Consider the following 17,077-nt stretch of genomic DNA (forward strand, 5'->3'; position numbering starts at 1 on the left):
ACTCCCCTGCCTCTCACACTGAGTATGCAAAAGTGCCTTTTAGTTCAGTTTGTTTATTCTGCACTCCCCCCCTCCTCTCCCTTCTCCTCTCATGACTTGGCCACCTTCACCCCTCCTTTCCCCCCTTGCAGTTTTCGTTTTTCCCCCGCAAGCGTGCCCTCCTCAGTATAGACTGAAGGTTTTGTCATTGAGACGAGAATGGTCCACGAATCTGTAAAAGAGAGAGAAACTGTCTCAGATTGAGCCACACCAGGGTAAAGGGAAAGGGACCTCCTTAAAAGCGGTTGTCCTGACGGCCTCTGGACATGTGGGCAGGCGAGATGGAGCGGGACTGCTGTTAATGGATGCTGGTTGGGGTGGAAACACCCTCAGGATCCCACAGGAATGCTAGGGACATTGATTCTGTGCCTGTTCACCCTGAAAGCAAAGCAGACAGATCCAACTATACCCTGGAGAGATCACACTGCCCAGGGTCTGAGGCCCACTTCCCCTGATAAGGCTCTAAGCCTCTTCTATACTCTGACACCCACCCCACTCCCTTTTTTGAGCTCTGGCTATCCTGGAACTGTGTAAACCAGGCTGGCTTTGAACTCCCAGAAGCCAGAGACTCGCTCGCTTTTGCTTCCTGAGTGCTGGGACTAAAGGTGCTCATCACTTAAATGGGTTTCAGTGTGGGGAGAGAACTTCTGCTGGTCTCCCACCCTGGCCCTCCTCAGCATCAGGTGATGCTCAGAGGTCACCTGGTCATTGGGCTTTTAATGAGACAATGGTGTGGAGTCTTGATCCAAGGGATGGCTTTCTCTGGACGCACACCCGGGATGTTGGACCTCCAGAAGCTGAAGTTCTGCGCATCCGTCACGGGGACTCTGAAGACCTGATTGGGGACTGGGTGGTTTGGAAGAAAGGAAGAAAGTTCATGTCCTCCAGAGTCCCTTGTTTTTTGTCTCGGGTTAAAAAGCACAGTCCAGGAAGTTGCTGTGACCAGGTGCGGAGGGATCCTGGCTATGTGGTCACCACACCCTACTGCCTACCTCACTTCTGGATTCCAGCATCTCACACCCTTAATGGTCAGATGGTTTAGACTTGGATTTTCCTGTTACTAAGTAAGCCCATCTCTAAGCCTTATGGGACAATGTACAAAATGGTGTCTATTGATTCAATATCTTTTTTTATTGTATTTTAAAATTTTTGTTTTGACTTCTCACTTTACATCCCAGTCACTGACCGCTTCCCAGTCACCCTACCCCACAATCCTTCCCCACATCTCTTCTCGCCTTCTCCTCTGAGCGGATGGGACCGCCTATGGATCCCCCAGCCCCCAGCACATCAAGTGTCTACAGGCCGGGAGCGTCTTTTCCCTCATCTTTTCTTTTCTTTCTTTTCTTTTTTTTTGGATTTGGTTTTTTCGAGACAGGGTTTCTCTGTGTAGCCCTGGCTGTCCTGGAACTCACTCTGTAGACCAGGCTGGACTTGAACTCAGAAATCCACCTGCTTCTGCCTCCCAAGTGCTGGGATTACAGCCCTGCACCACCACCACCCGGCTAATATCTTTTCTTAATCGCCCCACTCACTGTTTCCCTTCTGTCTGAAGTCACGCCTAATCTGCTCATTCTAAGAAGTTCCCTGAAATGAAAAAATGACACCACCTACTTTGGGAAGCCACTCAATAGCAGATGCTATCAAGTACCTGTTGCTCAAAATATTATATAAGGTGTATGTGTGTTTGAAGGTATACCTATGCACAGGTGCGTGAGCGTTCAGGTATACACAGAAGCCAAAGGCTCCCGAGGAGCCATCTAGAAAAGTCTGTCACTAGGACCAGGGGCTCCATGATTAGGCCAGGTTGACTGCACAGGCAGCCATTGTCATAGACACACCTGTCCCCTCTGCAGCTCTAGAGTTAGGAGTGTGTGCTTCCACGGTCAGGGATCAAACTCAGATCCTTCTGCTCGCAATGTCAACACTTCACTGACTCAGCTGCCCCTCCCCCTGTGTGTGTGTGTGTGTGGCATGCACACGAGTGTGTATGTGTGCCACTCCTGCATGCTGTGATCATAAAAGATAAAGAAATAGACTAAGAATATGTTCTGTGGGGTGTGTGGTGAGGAGTTGGGAAAGGGGGCGCCTCGGTGGGCCTATGCCAAGGCATCCCTTCCCCCTGAGGGACCAGACACAGGATGACAATATAGAATGGCTTAGAATAGTTTTTTTAGGGCGCAGGGAGGGGAGTTAGGAGGGTAGTAGAGGCAGAGAAGGGCAGAAGGAAGGAGAGAGTAAAGAAGTAGAGGCCAGCCATGACCACGTGGAGACAGGGGGGAAGGGAAGGGGGAGGGGGAAGAAGGGCAAGAGACAGAGCAAGAGTAAGAGAGGACAAGAGAGCGAGGAGGGGCGAGCAGCTCCTTTATAGTGGGCCAGGCCTGCCTGGCTGTTGCCAGGTAACTGTGTGGTAACTCTGTAGAGTCCAGACAGAGTACCAACACTGCGGGCATGTGTAGAGGCCAGAGCTTTAATGTTGACTGCTTTCCTCTATTGCTTTGTTTTTAATAATTTAATGTTTTTATTTAATTAATTAACTTTTGTTTTTTGAGACAGGGTCTCTTTGCATTTCCTTGGCTATCCTGGAACTTACTATTATACACCAAGTTGGCCTCCAGCTCACAGGGACCCTCCTGCCTCGACCTCCCAAGTGCTGGGATTAAAGAGTGGGCTGCTGTACCTTACAAAACTTCATATTTTAAAGATCAAATTATGGTCTATATTTTCTGGTTTTCTCTGTAATTTTTTTGTAAAGATTTATTTATTTATTTATTTATTTATTTATTTATTTATTTAGTATGTGTAAGTACACTGTAGCTATCTTCAGAGACACACCAGAAGAGGACGTCATATCTCATTACAGATGGTTGTGAGCCACCATGTGGTTGCTGTGATTTGAACTCAGGACCTTCAGAAGAGCAGTCAGTGCTCTTAACTGCTGAGCCATCTCTCCAGCCCCATTTTCTCTGTAATTTGGAGAATTCTTTTAAATCCTTAATTCTTTGACTAAATGTTACATTTTTTACCTAGCTGTTTTCCTATTAATAAGCTTTAATTTTTTTCTGTTACAAATAACTTAAATACTCCTTTCCTTATATTTGCCTGTTTTGATATCTAAACGTTTTTAGTTTAGTTTTGGCCTGGCCTGTGGTGTAGACCTATAATCTCAGTTACTCAGAAGGCTGAAGCAGGCAGACCATAAGCTTAAGTCCGAACCATGGAGTGAAAGTCCATCTGAAAATAAAAATATAAAAAAAGGTGGAACTGCAGAGATGGCTCAGGGGTTAAGAACACTGACTGCTCTTCCAAAGGTCCTGAGTTCAATTCCCAGCAACCACATAGTGGCTCACAACCATCTACAATGGGATCGATGACCTTTTCTGGTATGTCTGAAGACAGGGACAATATACTCATATACAAAAGTCTTTTTAAAAATTATATATATGGCTGATGGTATAGCCCTGTGGTGAAGTGAAATACATTGAAAGGCTTTGGGTTCAACACTCCTAGTTCTGGGGCGGGGGGGGGATCAACCCTAATTTGAAATAGTTACAGAGTCACAGCATTACAAGATATAGAACTGGGTGATTCCCTGACCCCCGGTGGTGACAAGACCACAGTACACCATCACACTGGGACATAAACATGCAAGACAATTCCAAGCTGTCTTGGCATTGTAAGAGATAATTCCCAAACATTCCTGGTACACTGGTCTGTTCTTTTCTGTACCTTTGTCATTGTAAGGATATCACACAAATGGAATCCAAACAGGATTGTGTTAGGGGCTGGCCTTTTCTGATAAAGCAAAGTCGGAGTTTACCAAAGGAGGGAGACTTGTAAGAGAGGGAGGGTGGAGCAGAGTGGGAGGAAATGGCTTTCTTCTTTCTTTTTTTTTTATTTGTGTATGCAAGTGTGTCTGTTGTGTTTACCACATTATGGGTGTCTGTGGAGGAAGAGTGTCAGATCCCCTGGGATTGGTGTTACAGGCAGTGAGCGGTCATGTGGGTTCTGGGAACTGAACTCCAGTCCTGTGGAAGAGCAGCAGTGAGGGCTCTCAACCACTGAGTCTTTCCTGCCCAGAAATGGCTCAGCTCCCTTCCCTTTGCCTTCCCCCCCCCTTTTTTTTTCGAGACAGGGTTTCTCTGTGTAGTCCTGGCTGTCCTGGAACTCACTCTGTAGACCAGGCTGGCCTTGAACTCAGAAATCCACCTGCCTCTGCCTCCCAGAGTACTGGGATTACAGGGGTGTGCCACCACTGCCCGACTCCCCTTTCCCTTTTCCCTTTTTCCTTTGCTCTTTGCCCTTCCCTTCCTTCCCTCCTCTCCTCTCCCCTTCCTTCCCCTCCCCTCCCTTTCCTTCCTCTTTGCTTGTTTGTTTGTTTGTTTCATTTATTTGTTTGTTTTGAGACAGGGTTTCTCTGTGAAGCTCTGACCATCCTTCCCGGAACTCTGTAGACCAGGCTGGCCTCAAACTTAGAGATCCAACTGTTTCCTCCAATGCTGGCATTAAAGGTGCATACCACCACTGCTGGGGCAGGTAGGAACAGCTTTCTGTAGAGAACACAGTTCCTTGGAGATTCCTGCAATATACTGTGTGCATTGGGAGTCTGTCCTACAAGCTTTTTTGGACGAAGCCAAGGAGCTACAGTTTGCAAGCGGCTGGAAGACCTTAAATAGCCGAAGGGACTTCACCGAGGTCACCCAACTTGTTTGGAGTTTGGGCTCAGTTCAAATTACAAAGCTGGAGCTGGCTCTCCTCAGCGGGTACAGCAGCGTGACAAAAACACCACGTCTGATCTTCTTTCTTGTTTCCCCTTTGTGCTGTGATCCTCACAGTTCTGGGAGCCATGGAAAACAGAACAGCACCCCTCTCCCGTCACTGTCACCGCATGTGACGCCCTAGCCCCTTTATGAGCTCAGACCCATTCCTTGTTTCCCCCTCTAAGGTACCTACACGTCTTTAACAACACCTTTCGCACGGCTTCCTGGTACCTCTCATGGCTGTTCTGGTGCACAGAATAATTACCCTCTTCTGAGACGATCGGGGGAAGCCTTGTGGGCACTGTATCCTTCTGGTCTGAAATGAGAAGATCTATTTTGAGTACTTGGCAAATGCGGCTACTTTATTCTCTGATTTTCCTGGTCACTGTGCCAACTAGGTGTGTAGGGATCTTCCCTAGCTTGGACATTCAGTTCTCAGGATCCCAGGAGTTAAATTGTCAGGCCCGTGATAGAGGGGAGGGAGGAAGAACTTGGGGTTCACAAGAAGCCCTCACCACTTGTCTCTGATTCTCAGGTTTTGAATGACTTCCCACTGGCCTTGGGAGACTGGATAGATAGGACCAGAGTAGGTGCTGACCAGCGTAGACTTTCCCCAGACTGACAATGGCATAGAATCAAATGGTCTGAAAGGGGGAGTCAGGCTGCTAAGTCCTGGAAGATGAGCAATTGTGGGCAGGGCAGAATTATGAAGGTGCTTCAGGCAGCAGGATGGACACTGCTTCAGAAGGAGGGAGAGGGAGAGGGAGAGGGAGAGGGAGAGGGAGAGGGAGAGGGAGAGGGAGAGGGAGAGGGAGAAGAGAGCATTCTGTTGATTAGAACCTGGAACGCTGGGTGATGTGGAGGGGGACCAGCATTAAGGGGAACCTTGTAAGGTTGCATAGTGGGTACATGGTGGTCGTGTTTTGGAATTGTCTCTTAGCTGGGCGGTGGTGGCGCACGCCTTTAATCCCAGCACTTGGGAGGTAGAGGCAGGTGGATTTCTGAGTTCGAGGCCAGCCTGGTCTACAGAGTGAATTCCAGGACAGCCAGGGCTATACAGAGAAACCCTGTCCCAAACAAAACAAAACAAAACAACCCCCCCCCAAAACAAACAAAAAAAGATCTTGCATCTCACAAAGAAAACTAGCTCTCCTTTACCAGGCCTCTCAAAGCAAAGGAAGCAGGCTGGATTTACATCAAACACATCTAGATTTTATTAGTTAATTAATTAGTCAATTAATTAATATTTGAGGCAATATTTCACTGTGTAGTCCTGGATGTGTTGAAACTTGTTGTATAGACCAGGCTGGCCTTGAACTCACAGAGATCTGCTTGCCTCTGCCTCCCCAGTGTGGAGATTTAAGGCTGTGGTCTAGATTTTTTAAAAAGATTATTTATTTATTTATTTATTTATTTATTTATTTATTTATTTAATGTACCTGAATACACTGTTGCTCTCTTCAGACACACCAGAAGATCCCATTACAGATGGTTGTGAGCCAGCCATGTAGTTGCTGGGAATTGAACTCAGGACCTCTGGAAGAGCCTTAAGTACTTTTAACCATTGCGCCATCTCTCCACCCTGTGGTCTAGATTTTGAGCTAAAGATGGGTTTGCAAGGAAGCCATGTCCATACAGAGCTTTTGCTAGCGATGGGCACTGGTGGTGGCGGCAGCATCACATCCTGTTTCTCCCAGCAGCCTACAGTACTGTGTCGCTGGGGCCAGCAGTGCCCACCATAATGTCCAGTGCAGCAGTATCTGTTCACATCTCAAACCCTGAACCAGAGTGGATGTGATAACTTTTTTTTTAAGATTTATTTATTTATTATATATAAGTACACTGTAGCTGTCTTCAGACATTCTAGAAGAGGGCGCCAGATCTTGATTGTCAGATCTTGTTATGAATGGTTGTGAGCCACCATGTGGTTGCTGGGATTTGAACTCAGGACCTTTGGGAGAGCAGTCGGTGCTCTTAACCACTGAGCTATCTCTCCAGCCCGGATGTGATAACTTTTAAGATGCAGGACAGTGTGGCTTGGTCAGGGGCAAAAAGAAGGGTGTTGTCTAGGGTTGCTCCAAAATTTCTCTGGCTATAAAGAAGCCAGATCCCCCCCCACACACACACACACACTCCCCGGCCAGGTCCCTAAGACCCAGCTCTTCGTCTTGTGTTCTTCATGTCTCTGTTCTGTTCTCCTGGAACTGTGGCTCTGACCTACTCCTCAGGTTTTTTCCTCCTTCTTAGTGCTCGTCAGGAATGAGATCACTTTTTACCCTTCTCTCTGAAAACTGTTGAAGATGGCTGACTCATCTCCTCCAGGGTGAGGTGATGTTGCTTCTGTGGTGTTCTTTCCCAATCCCTGACTGTCGTCGTCTTCTTCCTAGCTGGGCTTCTCTCACTCCTCGACTCTCCATGTTGTCCTCCAAAGGAAATCCTTCACATCCTATGACTGGGGATCCCCCTGGCGTGAGGAGCAGTTAAGGCGTCCCCCGTCCCCCACCTCCGGTGAAGAGGGACGTAAGAGGGTTGGCTGTCCTGATGGCTCGGCCGGAGCACTGTTCTGGGACCCTGGCTTGCAGCAGGGGCCGATCTGCACTTAATCGTGCGTTCCAGCAATGAGGGGTCATTTCTGGAAATGGTTTGAGCCTGGTTCTTCAGCTTTAGGCAAGGTAAAAGTAGCAATATGTCCATAGACAAATTGTTGTGGATTGAGAAGTAATAGTAGGCATATTTCTGGTGGGTGTTAGGATCTGGACTGAGAGTAAATTATGGTTTTAAATACGGGTGACAGCAAGAGCACCTTCTGGTCTCTGGGTGTCACACTGTTCTTAAGATACAACCAGATGATGTTCTCTGTTATTTCAAAGTGCCCAAGCAGCAGGCTCTCAGATTCCCATGTGGATGGGAGCTGCGTGTGGAGTCTACACCACAGTCTCACCCACTTGGATGCCTGCCACTTGAGTCAAACACGCACCTCGCTCCTAGGGTTCCTTTCGTTCTGTTTTTCATTTTTCTTTTTTTGTCAAACCAGGAGATATCCTTGTAGCTTCCGCAGACTGCCCAGGTTTGGAAGGTGCCCACATGAAGGGTGGGTAAGAGACACGTTGTGATTGCTGAGGAACACTCCCTACAAAGGGTACAACAGGTGAACCCCACTGTGGCTGGGGAGTCAAATCAATATCTTGTTGATTTGTGCAGGAGGCACAACGAAGCTTCTCCACACAGCAGGCTGTGCCCTGTCTTTAATGGTCCTGGTGGGAGAATACACAGGAGGGACCGTGAATAGCTTCTTCTAGAGTTGGGCCGTAAGTTGGGGGTCATCATGAGAGTACATTTAATGCACTGACTGCACCTCGAAGGCATCCTGGGCGAATGCTTGGGTGGCTCTTGTTCTCATCCTAACTAATGTTGCAGAGTTTTCAATGTCATAGGCTGTCCTATGACCAGGGGACGGTCCTAGAATCTAGTCATTCACAGACTCAATAACCCCTTGAAGTTTGACGTCTAGGTTAAGGGTTAGTTCCAGGTTCTTGGTTCATAATGGCAACAGTCTCCAATACACCACCGTTCTTGTAATTGTCTTGGTCTTGCTGGTTTACAAATGGCAATACCACTTAATGGGAAATTCATACGAGGTCAGGATGAGAGAAAAGGTTATGGTATTATACATAAAAATACGATGACTCCTGGGCTGGCTGGATGGCCGGCCCAGCAGTTATGACTGTTAGCTTGCTGTGCTAACTCGAGAACCAGAGTTCATCTCCTCACACCCACAAGAAGGCCAGGTGTGGCTCCATGCATCATGCCTGCCACTCCAACGTGGAGGAGACATAATAAACAGGGAGATCACTGTTGTTTGCTGGCTGCAATTCTAGTCAAAAAGTGGAGCTCTAAGTTCTTCTGGAGACCCTGCCTCAAAGGATCAAGGTAAAGAGACCGATAGAACATCTGGGGCTCCCCTCGGACTTCCATGTGAGCACAGGCCTACTCACTCACAACAGTGCAGCCGCCATATACACATAGACCATAAAACGTATTTTTAACTTGAAAATGACCCCTATCTAGGAAGTCATATCAAATGGGATTAGCCTGGGAATATTTTTTGTTAAAGATTTATTTATTTATTTTATGTATATGAGTACACCGTTATTTTATGTATTTTATGTATATGGACCTCTGCTCGCTCCAGTCAACCCCACTCGCTCCGGCTTTAAAGATTTATTTATTATTATATCTAAGTACACTGTAGCTGTCCTCAGACAGCACCAGAAGAGGGCGTCAGATCTCATCACAAATGGCTGTGAGCCAACATGTGGTTGCTGGGATTTGAACTCAGGACCTTCGGAAGAACAGTCAGCGCTCTTAACTGCTGAGCCATCTCTCCAGCCCTGGCCTGGGGATATTAAGATGATTTGCTGAAGTGTGTTCGGAGGGCTGGCTGTACTACCTGACTTCCCTGATGCAAGGTCATTAGCTGTGCTTCGGGAGGAACGGGACAGGAGCAGAGGTCCAGGGAGCCAGATCCTCAGGATATGTTTGCTATACATAACTCAAAGGCCAGTTCCGTGCTTTTGTGCCTTCCTTTAGTGGTGCGCCTGCGCATTCCCAGAGTAGGAAAAGCAGATGGGGCGTGCACTGCAGAGCGGCTTAGTGCTTCAGACTGCTTAGGTAAAGTGGATTTTCTAGAGATAAAGATAGCTAACATTCATGTGCCCCCCTAATAAGTAGTAGGGACCATTTTTGGTTTTTTTTTCGTTGTTGTTGCTGCTTTTTGTTTTTTGTTTTTTTCATAAAAGGAAACAGAGACAGAGAGTAGTTTAGTCACTTGCCTGTGGTCGCAAACTTACAGGTGGCAGAAACGTGAGTTTAACCTGAATCACTTGGGGGGAGAGAGAGAAAGAATAGCACGCGGAGGTTTCCAGGAGAAGTGGAGGACTTGGACTGACAGCATCAGTCCCTTTAGAGATGTACACAAATGGGCTGGAGAGATGGCTCAGCAGTTAAAAACACTTAAGGCTCTTCTAGTGGTCCTTAGTTCAATTCCCAGCTACCCCAAGGTGGCTCACAACCATCTGTAATGGGATAGAATGCTCTCTTCTGGTATGTCTGAGGACAAGCTACAGTGTACTCATATACATAAAGTAAATAAATATTTTTTATAAAAAGAGAAAAATAAATAAATCTTTAAAAAATAAAAATAAAAAATGGGCTGGAGAGATGGCTCAGTGGTTAAGAGCACTGACTGCTCTTCCAGAGGTCCTAAGTTCAGTTCCCAGCACATGGCGACTCACAACCATCTATAATGAGATCTGACGCCCTCTTCTGGACTGTCTGTGGAGTATCTGAAGACAACTACAGTGTAGTACTTACATATAATAAATAATCTTTAAAAAAACAAGAGAGAGAGAGACAGAGACAGAGAGAGATATAGAGATATGCACAGATGATGGGTTGGGGGGCAAGGGTTTAGCAAGTGTGACTGCTCACTTAAACTCAACCTTGAGTTGCATAGGGGATATGACATCATTGCCTTGACCCAGAGGGAAGGGAGGCTCTCTGAGCTTTATTAAATATAGGATGTAATTTCTGAAAGTCAGCACTGGAAATAGAGAGACTTGGACTTGGTAGGTTGCTCTCCCAGTAAGTCGGACCAGTCCCAACTGGGAAAAGCATGGAGGAAAGGCTGAGCCCCTGTAGGAAAAGTGGCCCATCTGCTGATACAAAGTTGCCAGTGTGCAAGTGGGTCTACATTGGAGGTTTCATCGCTAGTTGTGAGGCGCGTGGACATCTCCCTGCCTAGTTTAATGGGATGAAACTTGATGGCTTGTGGTGCTTATAAGCATGTATGGTTTTCAGGCTACAGTTCCATACAGTTCTATGTATCACAAAGGCAGAGGGTCCCTGGCCAAGTTCACTGTTGACTGAACTGTGCCAAGCTTGATCCTGTTTGAAAAGCTGGAACTACAGCGCCCTCTGCTGGAGTTTACAGGCGGGCAGCTCTTGGTTCCCAGCAAGTGGGTCACCGGCATGGGTGGGGCTGGGAGAGACCAAGAAGTCTAAGACTAAGTAGAGGACATTGCAGGCAGGATTGAAAATATTTCCTTCCCTCCCCCTTTCCCTCCCTCTACAGGTGTGTGTGTGTGTATGTGTGTGTGTGTGTGTGTGTGTGTGTGTGTGTGTGTAGAGATCAAAAGACAGCCTTGGGGGCTGGAAAGATGGCTCAGTGGTTAAGAGCACCGACTGCTCTTCCGAAGGTCCTGAGTTCAAATTCCAGCAACCACAGGGTGGCTCACAACCATATGTAACAAAATCTGACGCCCTCTTCTCGGGTGTCTGAACACAGCTACAGTGTACTCACATATAACAATAAATAATCTTTAAAAAAAAAAAAAAAGCCTTGGGTGTCAGCTCTCGCCTTTCACCGTGTTAGAGACAAGGTTTCTCTTGTTACTCGCCTCTGCGTGTGCCAGGCTGACCATCTCCTCCATAGGGTGTGACGTGACAGGAGTGCGCAGCAGACTTTTACGTACGCCCTTGATGGACCCTCAGGCTGTCAGGTTCTCCTTGCAAGTGTCTGCACACTAGGCCAGCTCCTAGTTCATCTACAGCCTACGTGAAGCTGACTCCCTGCCTAGCCTAGGTTGCCCTAGTTCAACCTCCCTGGGATTGCAGGGATTGCAGTGTGAACCACCACCCTCCCTCGCTCCTAGGTTTAATCTCTACGACAGAAAGGCAGACATCATCTCCATGGACAGGTAAGGGGCCAGAAGCACTTTGGACTTATGTAGTGTTGGCTCCTTCAGGTCGCACAACTCTGGGTACCGCATGAAACCAAGGCTCTGCCTGTTGAAGACAGGTTGAAGCCTGCTCCCCATCCATTTTCTCTTTGCATATTTAAAAAAGAGGTTGATTTTTGTTTTATTGGTGTCCATGGAGACCAGAGGAGGACGTCATCATCGGGATTTCCTGGAACTAGAGTTACAGATGATGGTGAGTTAACATGCGGGTGCTGGGAACTGAACCCAGGTCCTCAGGAAGAGAAGCCAGTGTTCTTAACTCTGAACCATCTCTCCAAGTGCCATAGATTTTTGGGTTTGTTTTTGTTTTAATCAGGAGGAAAAGAAAGGAAGGATTCAGGACTGAAGGAATATCTGTCTGCGTTGACTCACCTCAGAGAGTTTTCATGATTCCTGTAGTAAGGGAACAGGGGGAGGGTTTTTTGAGTTGAATGTTTTAATACACTCACACCCACTAGGAAAGGGGGAAATTATCCTTCAAAGAAAAATTGTGATAAAAATATACCATGGTAGTAAGAGTGTTTGGGAGGATGACTATTAATAGGTTCAGTTACAGAGACACCGTGTGGCTGGCTGAGGGGCCACGTCAGAATGTGGCTGCTCTGAGCTTGCAGAATAAGTCCAAGCCTGAGTGCACGTGGTCAGAACGAGGGTCAGGCTGCGTGGGTGGATGTACACTGTCCCCCTTTGTCTGCAGGAAGTCTGTGCTAAGTCTCTCAGTAAATGCCTTAGCCTGTGGGCAGCGCTGTGCTCTGTATGGACCCTGGTTTTCCTAATGTACACCCCTGTAGTAAGGCTTAACCTATAGAGCATGCACAGTAGAAAACTAGTAACTAACCATAAAATAGTAACAATATACTTGGGCTGGAGAGATGGCTCAGCAGATAAGAACACTGACTGTTCTTCCACAGGTCCTGAGTTCAAATCCCAGCAACCACATGGTGGCTCACAACCATCTGTAATGAGATCCAATGCCCTCTTCTGGTGTGTCTGAACACAGCTACAGTGTACTCACATAAATAGAATAAATAAATCTTTAAAAAAAAAAATCTGGCCGGGTGGTAGTGGTGCACGCCTTTAATCCCAGCACTTGGGAGGCAGAGGCAGGTGGATTTCTGAGTTCTAGCCTGGTCTACAGAGTGAGTTCCAGAACAGCCAGAGCTATACAGAGAAACCCTGTCTCGGAAAAAAAAAATCTGTAAATCATGTATCTCTTAGAACCCATTATAGTGTACCTATCCATCTGGTGATGGTGTGAGGAGTGAGTGAGCCCAAGAGACGGGCTGCGCTGAATGAATGATGGAGATGATATGTCCTTAGCATCAGTCACTGAACTATTGAAAGTACTGATGTCACTTACCACTCCACCCCCAATGCTTAGGCCAGATCTAATTTTGAGAAACATTGGGTAGCAGAACCACGGCACATTAAAGGAGACAGAAGACGCTTACTAAGTGCAGAGCTCAAGCCCTAATTAGACCCTTGAGGAAACATTTCCCTGTAAGGCCGTTAATGTGACAACTGGCAGAACAGGAATACTGGACTGCAGGTAATTAGATGACATAGGAGTGCTAACAGTTTGCTAAACTGTATCTGGGCTGTGGGTGATTGTTCTTAAATGCAAAAAGGCAGGGTGGAGTGTCCCATACCTTTAACCCTAGGATTTCTGAGGCAGAGGCAGGAGGACCTCTGTGAGTCTGAGCCAGCCGGGTTTACATAGCTAGTTCTAGGACAGGTAGAAATACATGTTGAGACCATGTCTCAAAATGGAAAAAGAAGAAAGGAAGAGAGAGAGAGAAAGAGAGAGAGGATGAAAGAAGAAAGAAAGAAAGAAAGAAAGAGAAAGAAAGAAAGAAAAAGAAAGAAAGAAAGAAAAAGAAAGAAAGAAAGAAAAAGAAAGAAAGAAAGAAAGAAAGAAAAAGAAAGAAAGAAAGGAAGGAAGGAAGAAAGAAAGAAAAACAGAAATGTTTGGGTTAAAGAGAGAGTATGAGAAATTATTTTTAACTGCAAAACAGACGGCTGGGTAAGAGAAGTCGAGCCTGGTGGAGTGGGACACGGAGCTAACTAGGGCAAAGGCTAGGAGAACTTCCTCATCCTAATCTTAAATTTTTATGTTTTTAAATGATGTCACCAAAAATGGTTTGTTTTTTTTTTTTTTTTTTTGCTTTTTCATTTTCTTCGAGATAGGGTTCTCTGTGTAGCCCTGACTGTCTGGAACTCACTCTGTAGACCAGGCTGGCCTCGAACTCAGACATCTGCCTGCCTCTGCCTCCCAGAGTGCTGGGATTACAGGCGTGTGCCACCACCGCCCAGCTTCAAAAATGTTTTTTAACCCAGCACCCTAGGAGGTAGAGGCAGGCGGATTTCTGAGTTCGAGGCCAGCCTGGTCTACAGAGTGAGTTCCAGGACAGCTAGGGCTACACAGAGAAACCCTGTCTCGAAAAAAAAACAAATCCAAAATACCAAAAACCAAAAAAAAAAAAAAAAAAAGTTTTTTAAAAATGATAGATTGATCCTATGAGTTTTTCTTTTCTTTCTCAATCCTGCTAAAATAAGCAGGTGTCCTGGCATCTACCTTCACTTCCAACGCTGGGACAAGGAAGAGGCAGGCAGATCCCTGGGAGCACCAGGCAAGCCAGGTTGACACAGTCCGTCATGGCCACGCGGTGAGATCCTGCTTCAGTAAAATGAGATGAAATGAAATAAAGCTAGGGCTGGAGAGATGGCTCAGAGGTTAAGAGCACTGACTGCTCTTCCAGAGGTCCTGAGTTCAAATCTCAGCAACCACATGGTGGCTCATAACTATTCTTTTTTTTTTTTTTTTTGGTTTTTTGAGACAGGGTTTCTCTGTGTATTCCTGGCTGTCCTGGAACTCACTCTGTAGACCAGGCTGGCCTCGAACTCAGAAATCCGCTTGCCTCTGCCTCCCAAGTGCTGGGATTACAGGCGTGCGCCACCACGCCCGGCTTGCTCATAACCATTCTTAACAATATCTAGCACCCTCTTCTGAAGTGTCTAAAGACAGCTACAGTGTACTCACATATAATACAACATAAATCTTAAAAAAGAGAAATAAAGCTAAAATATTGTTATTGTCAATCACATATTAACTGTCGAGGGAAACAATGTAACAGATGAGATATTTTAGGACTATCTGCAGAAACTAGCAGAGCACAGGGTGTGTATTTAATTTAGTTTTTCTGAGACAGGATTTCTCTGTATAACCCTGGATGTCTGGAATTCACCTAGTAGACCGGCTGGCCTTGAACTCAAAGAGATCCACCTGTCTCTGCCTCCTACGTGCTTGGAGTAAAGATGTGTAGCATCACACCTGCCAAGGATCTGGTTTCAATCTAAGGTCCTGTAGTGAAGGGTTCATCTAGATCTGAGCTAATTCCTCCAAATGCTCCCAACTCCAGGAGTCAGCGTCGCCGTGGAGGGCAGTGTGTAAAACAGACCTGACAACAAGAAGAGGGACTTAGCGGACAGAACCTCTGGTAAAGCGACGAGAGCTGAGCAGACAGGTGAGATGGCTGTAGGGGCTGGCCATCTTGAATAGCAGTCACTGGAGACTGGGCTGAAAAATGACAGATAAACAGAAGCTAAGATCCTCAAAGGGGGGGTGTTCTGAATTATCCTTCTCCTGTCTTCAGCCCAGCACCACAGGACTCTTCCCTGAGACCCCAGAGATGCTCTCTTCTTCCAGCCTGTGTTTGCCATTGAGTCTGATGGGTTAAGTTCCATCCTGGGGTCCTACACGGCAGCGACGGAGAACTGACCTCCACAAATTGTCCTCTCACCTCCACACCCTGTTCTTGGCTGACAGGATTATGACAATTAATATTAGAATATGCTGGTTTTCTTTTTTAATTTTTTAATTTATTTTTAAAAGTTTTTTTTTAATTTTTAAAAATTCTTTTAAAAGATTTATTTCATTTATGTGAGTACATTGTCACTGTCTTTTTTTTATTCGATATATTTTTTATTTACATTTCAAATGATTTCCCCTTTTCTGGCTCCCCCACTCCCCGAAAGTCACATAAGCCCCCTCCCCCTCCCAGGGATACCTGGGTTCTTTCCAGCTTCTGGCTATTATAAATAGGGCTGTTATGAACATAGTGGAGCAGGTATCCTTATTACATGCTGGGGAATCCTCTGGGTATATGCCAAGGAGTGGTATAGCAGGATCCTCCAGAAGTGATGTGCCCACTGTCACTGTCTTCAGTGACACCAGAAGAGGGCATCAGATCTCATTACAGATGGTTGTGAGCCACCATGTGGTTGCTGGGAATTGAATTCAGGACCTCTGGGAGAGCAGTCAGTGCTCTTAATTGCTGAGCCATCTCTCTTGCCCCTATTTTGGTCTTTTGTTTTCTTGTTTTTTGTTTTTTGTTTTGTTTTGTTTTGTTTTGTTTTTCGAAACAGGGTTTCTCTGTATAGCCCTGGCTGTCCTGGAACTCACTCTGTAGACCAGGCTGGCCTCGAACTCAGAAATCTGCCTGCCTCTGCCTCCCAGAGTGCTGGGATTACAGGTGTGCACCACCACTGCTCAGCTTTGGTTTTTTTAAAACAAGGAGCAGGGTCTTTCTACATAGTTCTAGCTGTCCTGGAACTCACTCTGTAGACCAGGCTGGCCTCGAACTCTGAAATCTGCTTGCCTCTACCTCCCAAGTGTTGGGAGTAAAGGTGTGTGCCACCACTGCCCAACATAAGTCTTAAAAAAAAAAAAAGATGTATTTATTTTTATTTTATGTGTACCGGTGTTTTGCCTGCACGTATATCTGGGTACCCTGTGTGCTTGAGAAGACACAGAGGGTGTCTGATTCCCCTGGGACTGGACTTGTAAATGGTTGTGAACCACACCATGTGGCTACTGGGAATCAAACCTGGGTTCCCTGCAATGGCAGCCAGTGCTCCTCATGATAAACCATCTCCTCAGCCCCAAGACATTTACGATCTGGGACCGAGCAGAACTCAACCTTAGCATGTGACCCAGGCTAGGATTGTTTTTGTGATGACCCCCCTGCTTCAGGCCCTGAACCAATGTTATAGTCATGGTGCTTGGAGGCGGGTAGCACACACCTTTATCCCAGCACTCAGCAGGCAGGGAAAGGCAGAGCCCTGTGAGTTAGAGGCCAGCCTGGCCTACAGAGTTCCAGGACAGCCAGGGCAGAGAAACACTGTCTCTCCCCACCCCCAAGAGATTATAGTCATGACACCATGTCCTCTTTCTGTTCCTTCTTAAAGCAAGATGGAGAGCCAAAGATTATTTGAGGATTTGTTAATGAATCAAAAAAAAGGGGACTGGAGAGATGGCTGAGGGGTTAAGAGCATTGACTGCTCTTCCAGAGGTCCTGAGTTTAATTCCCAGCAACCACATGGTGGCTCACAACCATCTCTAATGGGATTCGATGCGATGTCCCCTTCTGGTGTGTCTGAAGACACTCATATACATAAAATAAATAAATAGATCTTTGTTTG

General features: G+C 46.4%; 1 protein-coding gene across 1 annotated transcript in view; it reads right to left on the minus strand.

Moving 5' to 3' along the window:
- Nucleotides 1–162: 162 nt before the first annotated feature.
- Tex49 (testis expressed 49) overlaps nt 163–17,077 on the minus strand; it is a 23,714-nt gene continuing 6,799 nt past the window's right edge. The window contains exons 2-4 of the mRNA XM_052161614.1: nt 4,990–5,112; nt 741–885; nt 163–211 (exon numbers count right to left, since the gene is read on the minus strand). Coding sequence (XP_052017574.1) covers nt 163–211; nt 741–885; nt 4,990–5,112 — 317 coding nt within the window. The remainder of the gene's footprint in view (nt 212–740; nt 886–4,989; nt 5,113–17,077) is intronic.

This window comes from Apodemus sylvaticus, chromosome 17, assembly GCF_947179515.1.
Source record: "Apodemus sylvaticus chromosome 17, mApoSyl1.1, whole genome shotgun sequence".
NCBI classification, from domain to species: Eukaryota; Metazoa; Chordata; class Mammalia; order Rodentia; family Muridae; genus Apodemus; species Apodemus sylvaticus.